The sequence below is a fragment of the Phaethon lepturus genome, unplaced genomic scaffold (assembly GCF_000687285.1).
Source record: "Phaethon lepturus isolate BGI_N335 unplaced genomic scaffold, ASM68728v1 scaffold45589, whole genome shotgun sequence".
Taxonomy (NCBI): domain Eukaryota; kingdom Metazoa; phylum Chordata; class Aves; order Phaethontiformes; family Phaethontidae; genus Phaethon; species Phaethon lepturus.
This window is the reverse complement of record NW_010563633.1, coordinates 21,714-31,068: the sequence shown is the minus strand read 5'-3', so window position 1 is coordinate 31,068 and position 9,355 is coordinate 21,714. Positions and strand designations below refer to the sequence as shown.

General features: G+C 43.9%; 1 protein-coding gene across 1 annotated transcript; it reads left to right on the top strand.

Annotated features, from left to right (window-relative positions):
• Positions 1-3,310: 3,310 nt before the first annotated feature.
• Positions 3,311-6,283, top strand: POU2AF1 (POU class 2 associating factor 1). The gene is made up of 4 exons (XM_010294611.1): positions 3,311-3,466; positions 4,126-4,168; positions 4,259-4,530; positions 5,972-6,283. Exons 1-4 carry the CDS (start codon positions 3,311-3,313, stop codon positions 6,281-6,283), a joined length of 783 nt encoding a protein of 260 aa, XP_010292913.1.
• Positions 6,284-9,355: the final 3,072 nt, after the last annotated feature.

Below are 9,355 nucleotides of genomic sequence, written 5' to 3'. Positions count from 1 at the left end.
CATGCAGACCTGGGTGCATTTGCAGCTCATGACTTAAATAAAAATATAATTGAAACCCGGTCCAAGGCAGGCTTCATAGTTTATTAAGACAAGCCTGGTATAAGGAGTTGGAGACACTAAATCCAGGTACTTCCTTTACAAGGCTATTTTAATTGTCATTATTTCTCAAAATGCTTGTATTTTATGATCATATATTAATGATCACATTTCTTTTGCTTTATGAGGAATTGTACACTGAAGTCAAAAGTCATTTTGCTGTGGTTCATCTGTAATGCTCAGAACTGGTAGTCACTTGAACAGTGGAAAAGCAGCTGTGCTAGCATTATTTTTATTTCTGGAGGTCAGCTTGGGGGAACTGAAATATGTTCTGCAGACTTTGGTTTTTTTCTTTTTTTTTTTCTTTTTTTTTTTGGTTACTCTGCTTACACCGGAAACTCTGAATAGGTATATTTGTCAGCTTTTACAGTAAATTTCTTCTTTCCCATCCCCCCAAACCTGGAGCCAGAAACTGTCTTCCTTCCCCACCCTAATTCTGCAAGGAGGCCCTTTGAAATCTGTGTGATGACTTGGGGGTAACATACTACCCAAGAGGTACAGTTCTGCTTCTCCTGAAGTCTATAGCAGAGGTCATATTTGCTTTGGCAGAGTTAATGTTTCCATGCGGCATAAACAGCAGCAGCGATGTCTGACTCTAAAGAGCTTTTCAGTAAAGTATAGATAAATAATTTCCAAATGTAAATAAATCTCTTCTAAGACCAAGACAGCACCTTTGTGATAGTCTTCATTTCAGACCTCCTGTCTAGTATTCAGCTCTTTTTCCGAGTTCTCAGTACAGCTCATACCACAGCACTTTTTAGCACTGTCTATTGTTTGCACTCAGATAAATTAATACCAATTGAACTTAAAAAGCAAAATGTGAACTGTATTAAAAGCCCTTGTTGATGCTTGTATGCAGAACTAGTGACCTTAATCCTCTTTGTTAACTGCATTTCCAAAGCCAGAGGATTCATGAGAATGCAAGTAACCCAATTTGAAGTCCCACAAAGAACGTCCACAGAAAGCAAAGGTAGATCAGGCAAAGGCTGAAAAATAATCTTTTCTTCAGTTACTATTTTAAAGCAAAGTATTTTCCCAATATGCAAAAAGGTAATGAAGATAACAGTTCAATGCATAAATGTAGTGCTGTCTGGTACCAAAAGTATTTATAATGGCCGATCAAGATTTCATGATTAAATGATATGCAGTGAGTCAGAAAGGGTTAATGGTAGAGCAAAGTTGAAGAGAAAGAAGTATTTCATTTTTTAAAAAGAAACTAAATCAGAAGTGTTCATTCTGTTAAATATTTTTTGAGGTTCGCTTACAATGTCTGTATTTAGTTTTTCTCCCCCAGAAAGGTGTAATAGCCACATCTCAGAGTGTAATAGCATGTAATTGCATGTAACTGAGAGAGATGATCAGAAGTAAAATGATTCATCTTTTTCTGTCATGTGAAGCACAGAATGTAAATCTGAATAAATGCTTCCTTGGTGGAATAATATTTTAAGACTTGAGCTGGATATCCACCCGCACTTCATAAAACCAAAGGCCAGTTGCAATCCTTAGAAATGAAAACTTCTCAGTTAGAATATTTACAAACCAAAGTGCAGTAAAAAGGGGCAGGTAGCCACTACTGCTACCTGCCAAATATTGGGCCTCCCTGAGCTTTGATATCCTATGGTTTCCTTCTGCTATCAATTGCCTCCAAATACTTCATGCAAAGTATGGGTTGACAATATTGGCTTATGAAGAACTGTGCTTCCTCAACTTTCAGTTGTCACAAGGTTTTGTGATAGGCCTTTTTAGCTGGCTGTAAGCTTTACTTTTCAAAATGGATCAGAGTTTATGGGTATAGACTTGACATATGTTGTCAATATAACTGTCCGCAAAGCAGAGTCACGTCCCAGCTCACCAAGCTATAAACCTCCTGGCCAGGCTATGAACAAAGCTATGTTTGGAACAGAAACATGACTCTGGTCCAGGATGGCACTTAAGTATACCTGCCTGTTCTCAAAAGCTATGAGGTATGCATGCCAAACTAGTGATGAGTTAAATGGCTTTCCAAATGAGGATTCTTTTCTAATTTGGGTTGCCTTTATAGCTTGCATCTAAGTACAGAATATAATGTATTTCTCTTGAATATCTAATCTCTACTTTTTTACGTACCTACCCGGCCAGCAATTATGTTATGTCATAGGCTAGATATCTACTAACAAATCTGTATTTTACACCTGTTGGATATAGTCCCTCTGGCTTGTCCTTCAGGTGGGTGTAAAATGCTGGACTGCAGATCAGTGGTACTGAAGCAACATAAAGCAGATACACACAAGGGAAGTCAGGAGGAATAAAATAAGCACACTATTTTTGTCAGAAGCCTAATGAAAACAGAATTTCAGGCTCAGGGATTAAGAAGAAAAAAAAAGTAGAGCATCACAATACACTGAAATCTCATTGAAGGCAACAGAATGAAAGGTTTAGTCTAGAGACAGTTTGAGGAAAACCAGCATTTGTTTGTTGCCTCTCTCTATTTTCATTTTTTGTCCACCTAGTTGGTAAGTTTTGCAGAAGGACACCCTTTTCACCTCCCTTCAGGGTGTGTGGCTCACCATTACTACTCTCATTTCACACATGTGTGAAGTATGCCCCCATAGGCAGGTGGAGGCCTGTTGATAGCTGTTTCTTTTAGGAATAGAGTATCATCCTCCGCGTAACAGCAGCAACCCCTTTTCCTTGTACTACATCCTCCCCAGCTTTCGTGAATGTCTGGAGTAATACGCCTATTTACTCAACAGAACATGTTCATGACGCCCTGTGCCTGATAGGACGTGGCTTCTGCAGACCATAAAAACACCTGCTAGTGCAGCAGGGAAACGGCCAGCTCTGGCTTCCAGGCCACCGCGCCTGCAAGGCCTGCGCAAGCTCTTGCGCTGTGAATTACGTATGAAGGCTCTGTTGCAAAAAAAAAAAAGGAAGGGTGGGTGGGCAGAGTTTGTCTGTATTGCTGCAGCTATATAACAGTTGGAGAGAATTGCAAGCGTACTTATTTCAGGCTAGGTTGTCCTCATGATCCACCTGTGTGATCACAGCATCCAAGCAGCAAAGGTCAAAGGCGGCGTATGCCATCTGACATCACGTATGGGCCAAAAGACATCATCAGCTAAGGAAGAAAATGTTTATGAGTCCAGACTCCACCCATGTTGACTAATACAGCCTGCAGACAAGCAGGCTGCCGTGGGGATTTTGGCTATGTGCAAACGGCAGGCAAGGAAAACAAATGTCACCTGCAATTTTTTTTTTCTCAGCTTCTGCTCCAGAACAGCAGCCGCAGCCTCGCCCCTATCAAGGTGTCCGTGTCAAAGAGCCAGTGAAGGAGCTACTGAAAAGGAAACGGGGGAATGTTCATAATGCCAGCGCAACGGCAGCTACAACGGTAGGAAAGAAAACACACACAGGCAAAAAGTTCTTCCTCAGTAGCTAAATGATCGACCAGCCCGGGCACCAGCTGGCAATGCTTTGGCAATGAAAGAAATCTTTGCATCTCTAAAGCACTTTGAAGGCAATGCAGCCCCATGTTACCTGGAGATACCTATAAATATATCTTTACTTCTGGTGGAGTGACTTAATGGAAGGGTGAAAGTGCTTTGCACTTGGTCGGATCTACCTCCTAGGAATAGAAAGTGTCTTGGAAGTTAAGCACCTTGTTCAAGAGCACAAAAAGAGATCAGCCAGAGCCATCCTTGGCTATCTGCTCTTTAGTTTCAGGCTACCGTTATCTGTCCTCCCAGGAGGAAGCAGTCTGACTGGCTCCTCTCTGTAGAGGAATTCCCTCTGCAACACAAGGTTTAAATACTCTTCGAGCCCCCCTTGAGCTGAAGAGACACATGGACTTTGGCTAGGCCCATGAACAGAGCTGGGGTTATGTGTACTGGCTGCCTGGCCCTTCTGTAGAGGCAGGTGGGAACATTCAGGCACCGACATTGAAATAGGAGCTGATAATAGGTAATACGCTCTGTCCCTCAGTGCTTCTCAGAGGGAATTGAATTTAATGCTTACGGTCTTAATGCCTGGGTTTTTTCTTCTCTCTTCTAGGTTGTTTTGCCCCATCAGCCGCTTCCTTCCTATTCACCAATGGGTAATGTTTCCCTGACTTTCCAAGTGTTTGTCAGCCCTGCTGCAGGGAAGGCTATGCTGAACTGGGCTTTAATTCTCTCCTGTTTTTTAGGCCAGCCTTGCATTGATATGGATGTTGCTGCCTCTGCATTGCCTGTTACAGATGAAGGAGCACTCTGTTCTGGCTGGATCTCCCAGCCCTCTCCCACATCCTTACAGCCTTTAACTCAGTGGACCACTTACCCTGATTATGTGTCCCACGAGGCAGTCAGCTGTCCATACACAGCAGATATGTATGTTCAACCTATGTGTCCCAGTTACACACTGGTTGGACCTTCATCTGTTCTGACTTACACTTCTCAACCGCTGATCACCAATTTTGCAGTAAGTCAAAAATACTTAGGTATAAATGACAGCAAATACCCCACCTTCCAGCAAGAGCCACGGGGAGTGCCAGATGTATTTAGCATAATTTATTTATTACTATAATGTGTGCCTTCGCATCCATGCCACATAGTTGTTCTAGCACTGGCCCTGTCTGCACTGTGCTGGACTTTAGCACGGTTTGAGCAGGACAAAAAGTTGTGGTTGCACTGAAATCAGACACACTTCCCTGCCATTTCCCCAGCTCTCTGCACTCCTCCAGACTTCCCATGTTATTAACACATACACTGTTCTTTGCTGGTGTCCTGGAAAATGAGTCCTCTCTCCTCAAGTCAGCAGCAGGGCTGCCACTGCCCCAAGTTTGTTCAAGTCTATCAACAGTTATTTACTGTAGGAGAATACTCTTTGCAGATCAGGGATAATAATGGGGAGTGTTACATTTACCGTTGTCATCGCTTCCAACTTGAGAAGGTGTTCTTCAGCTTGGATTTGGAATACCTGGGGAAGCAGAATTAAAGTAGTTCATGGAGTGGATGCACATTATAGTCAATAAATGCTGTTGTTTGGACAAGTGCTTAGGACACAGTCCCTCCAGAGACCTAAGCAGTATCCAGGGGATTCTTCATGATTTAATTCCAAACTTAAAAAAAAAAAAAAAAAAAAAAAAAGTAAATGGGATTCCAGGAAACACATCCACTGGGTGAAGCAGGAAAAATGACTTGGCAATAAATTTCTCAAAAATTGCTATTTAAAGAAGAAAGAGCAAGGCCACAATAGCACATAAACATAGCAGATTATTTGGTTTCAGGCTGGAAAAAATCTGTTTGGCTGATGATTTGTTCTTCCTTAGAGGAGAAGGGCAGACAATTCTGTTTCAGTTGAACTCAAGCAGCTTGTTTTCCTTTTAATGTTTCAGTTCAGCTGCTGAAGCTGACACCCCAAATCAGCAAAGGCCCACGCCTGTGCCCTGTGGCGTTCCCTGGTGAGAAGGGCTACCGTTTCACATGCGGCTCTGCCCCGGCTGACGGGTTCCTCAGGCCCGTCGCAGAGGCCAGAATAAGCTGCCTTCAGCCTTGTGGCAGCAAAGTTCTTGTGCCCGTGCATTCAACTTGAAAGAGAAACTGTCCAAGGTGGCAGTTTTCAGCATAGGGTGTACCTGTTTAATGGGCTTACAGTGAGGGTGACAGTGGGAACAGAAGGCTAAAGGGAACTTGACATGAGTGTGAGCTACTGGCAGCAAGCACCTGCGACACCCACAGCCACTGCTCCCATGGGAGCCAGCGTAGGAAAACTGTCACACTCAGTATAACGCTTTACCCAGAGAGACAGGAAAAGGGATGTTAAAAGTGAGACTGAGTACCCTTAGTCTGTTGTTTTGTGTCTTCCCCCCCAACCCCGGCCAGTTGTTTTATTCTGTTTTATTTCTCTTCTATTATAACAGCCCCGCAGCACCACCCCCGCTGTAGTGCCTCAGCTCGAGGCGACGGATCAGCAGCCGCCTCTCACATACTTCCCGTGGGCACAGCCCCTCTCTGCGCTGCCAGCCTCCACTTTGCAGTACCAGGCAGCTTCTTCCACGCTTCCCGGACCGCAGTTTGTGCCCTTGCCAATCTCCATTCCTGAACCAGTCCCCCAGGAGCTGGACGATGCCAGACGAGTCATCAGCACGCTGCCCATTGAGAAGCTGCTTCTAGAAGACGAAGACAATGATACGTATGTTTTAAACCATGTTCTCTCTGTTGAAGGGCTTTAAGTTGCACACCTGGGGCCTGATCCTCACCTACTCAATACTCCACCTGGTACCACAGTGAGTTTTGAGTACAGAGGAAAAGTAGGCTGGGGGGTGGGGCGGGAACTTTACTTGCGATTTTGGCGTCCACCTCTAGCACACCACGCCTTGTGTGTTGTGTGAAACTTGCTTTGTCCTGGGGCCCAGCACAAGATTTCTCTGCTGTTACAGTTCCTGCTACCTCTCCCAGGCAGACTTTTTGTACCGCAGAGTTCTCGTGCTCAGCATCAGCACAAGGTGACTTTCATCCTCAGACACAGGGTGTGGTCTCAAGTTCACGTACTATAGTGTAGCCGTGGCCAGCTGTAGCATTTGGTGAGGGTACGCTTGCCTCTGTTGGCAGCACCTAGTTCGACGGGGCTTTCCAGAGCTCAGTGTAAATTCCTTCTCTGTGTGTGTATTTGCCCTGTCCACGGAGGAACCTCTACCTGATCTAGGCCACTAGAAAATATTTTTGGGACCTAAATTGACATTTTTCCTTCCTAAATTGGGCCGCCCCTTTGGGAAATAGGAAAACGTAAAGTGTAGTTTTGTTCTACGGGGGCAGGTAGGTGCATTAGTCTGAAGACAGAGAGTCAATACAGCTGAACCAAACACCAGTGCAGTTAGACATCCCTACTTACAGAGCAACACAAAGTGGCCTAGACGAAATGCTTAAGTTCACACAAGAGTGTAACTTGAAGGTCTTACCTTGTCTGTCACTGGAAGACAGCCATGTAGGTGTGGGACTGTGGTTTGGAGTCATGGTCTTTCAGCTGCAGAATGTTTTTGGACTCTAAAATATCCACCTTCAAGAGGGGGGGCTGATTTTGTGGCTGGCTGGTAATGCTGCGTGTTCTACCAACGGACAGATCCTGGTCCCACTGAAGTCACCGGGAATTTTGCCTGAGTCAGGATTGCAAGACATGGCCCCATATCAGGAGATCATTAAGAAGACAGGGTCTTCCAAAATCTGGACTTCAGTCTAACAAGGAATTCATGGCATTACGATTAGCCGGCGGTACTTTTGTTTGTTCTGTAGCATTTGAATGTGAAGTTGGTGATGTCATGCTGAGCCAGGGAACCTTAGTGACCTCTCTTGTGCCTTATTGCTATGGAAAGTTCCTCTGTGCTGTAGTCTCCCAGGCACACAGGTGCACACATTTTCTTTATAGCTTTCCGATTTTCTTTTCTGGAGAATGAGTAGCTTTACTTTTTCCTCTGATGCAACTGTGAATATTATTGTTGATGTTCCGAAGTTCCATGCCACAGGCAAACCTATTTGCAGGAGATATATCCCCTTCTAACTCTGTTTATTGTTTTCTTAATAAACAAGGGACTCGGCTGGTGAACACAATTTCTCTGGGTTTTTCTGCTTTCTAAAGCCCAGGATCCTTACGTGATTTTATTATTTGCAAGACTAACTGCAAAATAATTTATTGCACTGTTTATTACCTGGTGTCCAGCACTCCAGTTGCCACCCAGGCAATATCTCAAGTGACCTACAGTTTATGCCTGAGTGAAGTTTGCAAGCTCAGGTCAAAAGTCTTGAGGACTTTCAAAGCATATTTTGTTATTTAATATTGACAAATCTGGAAGACATAAGCAATTGATCATGTAAGTGATCATAAAGTCGTTTAAAAATAGCAGTAGTTCAGGTGCATTGAAATTAGTGGCTTACATTTGCAGAAAAACCCAGCAAAGAAATTAAGGAGCTTAGTTCACCACTGCTTACTCCAGTTGTATGAGTACAAAGACATTCAGTAGGTAAAACTGGGATAATGCAGTTGTGAATCAAGCCTGTGGTTGCTAAGATTGCTTTTAAATTTCTTTCACTCCAATGTATGTAAATTCTGTGTGTGAATATGAAACAATGATGAACTGTTTCCGAATTTCTTTCTGGGTTGTTCTGGTTAGAAAAAGACAACATCTTTTTCAATAAAGCTCTACAGTAACTTTCGTATGCCTAGAGTGTTTTATTTCCTATCCAAAAGCGTAACCCAGCATTCGTTTAGCAATCAATTAGTTCAATAACATATGTACAGGCTAGAACCACAGATCAGCTGTTAGACTTTCTGTTAATTTTGCACATTAAGGCAGACTAAGGAGGAACTTCATGATCCAAATATGGCCTGGAGGCATTGTTTATTCAATCTATCCTTACTCACAGAAACAAGTCTGTAGTTAAGATGTTAGTCCAATCACTATTATCCTCTATTGGCATCCCTCGGGCTGTGTGGGTGTGCAGCCACAGCTAACGCTGAACTTGGCTGAAAATCAGACTGGCCATGAAGTTGCATTTTTACTTCCTGAAATTGCAAGGTCTGGCTCTGGGGTACAAAATTACCTGAGGAAAGAAATGACTGCCTACAACCTGCTGACTAGAAAGTATCAAATGTTGCTGTCTGGCGCAAAACAAGCCCGGGGCCTGTAGGATGGTCTTCTCCTCCTGTGCAGGGGGGAAGTGCAAAGCTACCTGTGCATGCCTGGTGCCCTTGCAAATAGGACCTGGGGGAATGGAACCCGTGAGTAGCTCTGTGTGATTCGCTCCAACTCCAGCCATACAGCCAGGCAACCAAAGTGAAGCAGTGAAGTGTTTTCCCCGTCGCTAAGGGCTGTGTCACCCGCAAGCCTGTAACTGCTATGGGCTGTGACAGCTTTTTGTCTTATGCACAAGCTAAGGACTCAGTCCCTCTCACCAGTAGTTTTGATAAAGAAGTAGAGCTTAACAAGCTGTTTAGAAATACACCATTTAGAAGAGTCTGTAATCCCAGATGGTGACATATCACCAATGCGTACAAGGCCCTATCACCCCAACAAGTGATACATACATACAATGTGGTACACTGGGACCGAACACTAGGCTCTGTGGGGGACTTAGATACCTCCCAGCACAAGGGTGAATCTCACCTGAAAGAAAGTGCTGAAGTGGAAAGGAAACAACATGTCAAAGCTCAGGAGTGCTGAGGGCTCTTGAAAGCTGCAGTTATTTTGAGGTAGGAAGCCCTTTCTGTGGGTGTGGGTGCTTTCAAGGTCAAACCCTTTGGGGCTTATGGC

Excerpts from the sequence above, each read along its gene's own strand:
- POU2AF1 (XM_010294611.1), top strand. The coding sequence starts at position 3,311 with ATGTCACCTGCAATTTTTTTTTTCTCAGCTTCTGCTCCAGAACAGCAG. Across the intron at positions 3,467-4,125 it reads GCGCAACGGCAGCTACAACG|GTTGTTTTGCCCCATCAGCC; the intron begins GTAGGAAAGAAA and ends TCTCTCTTCTAG. Across the intron at positions 4,169-4,258 it reads TCCTTCCTATTCACCAATGG|GCCAGCCTTGCATTGATATG; the intron begins GTAATGTTTCCC and ends CCTGTTTTTTAG.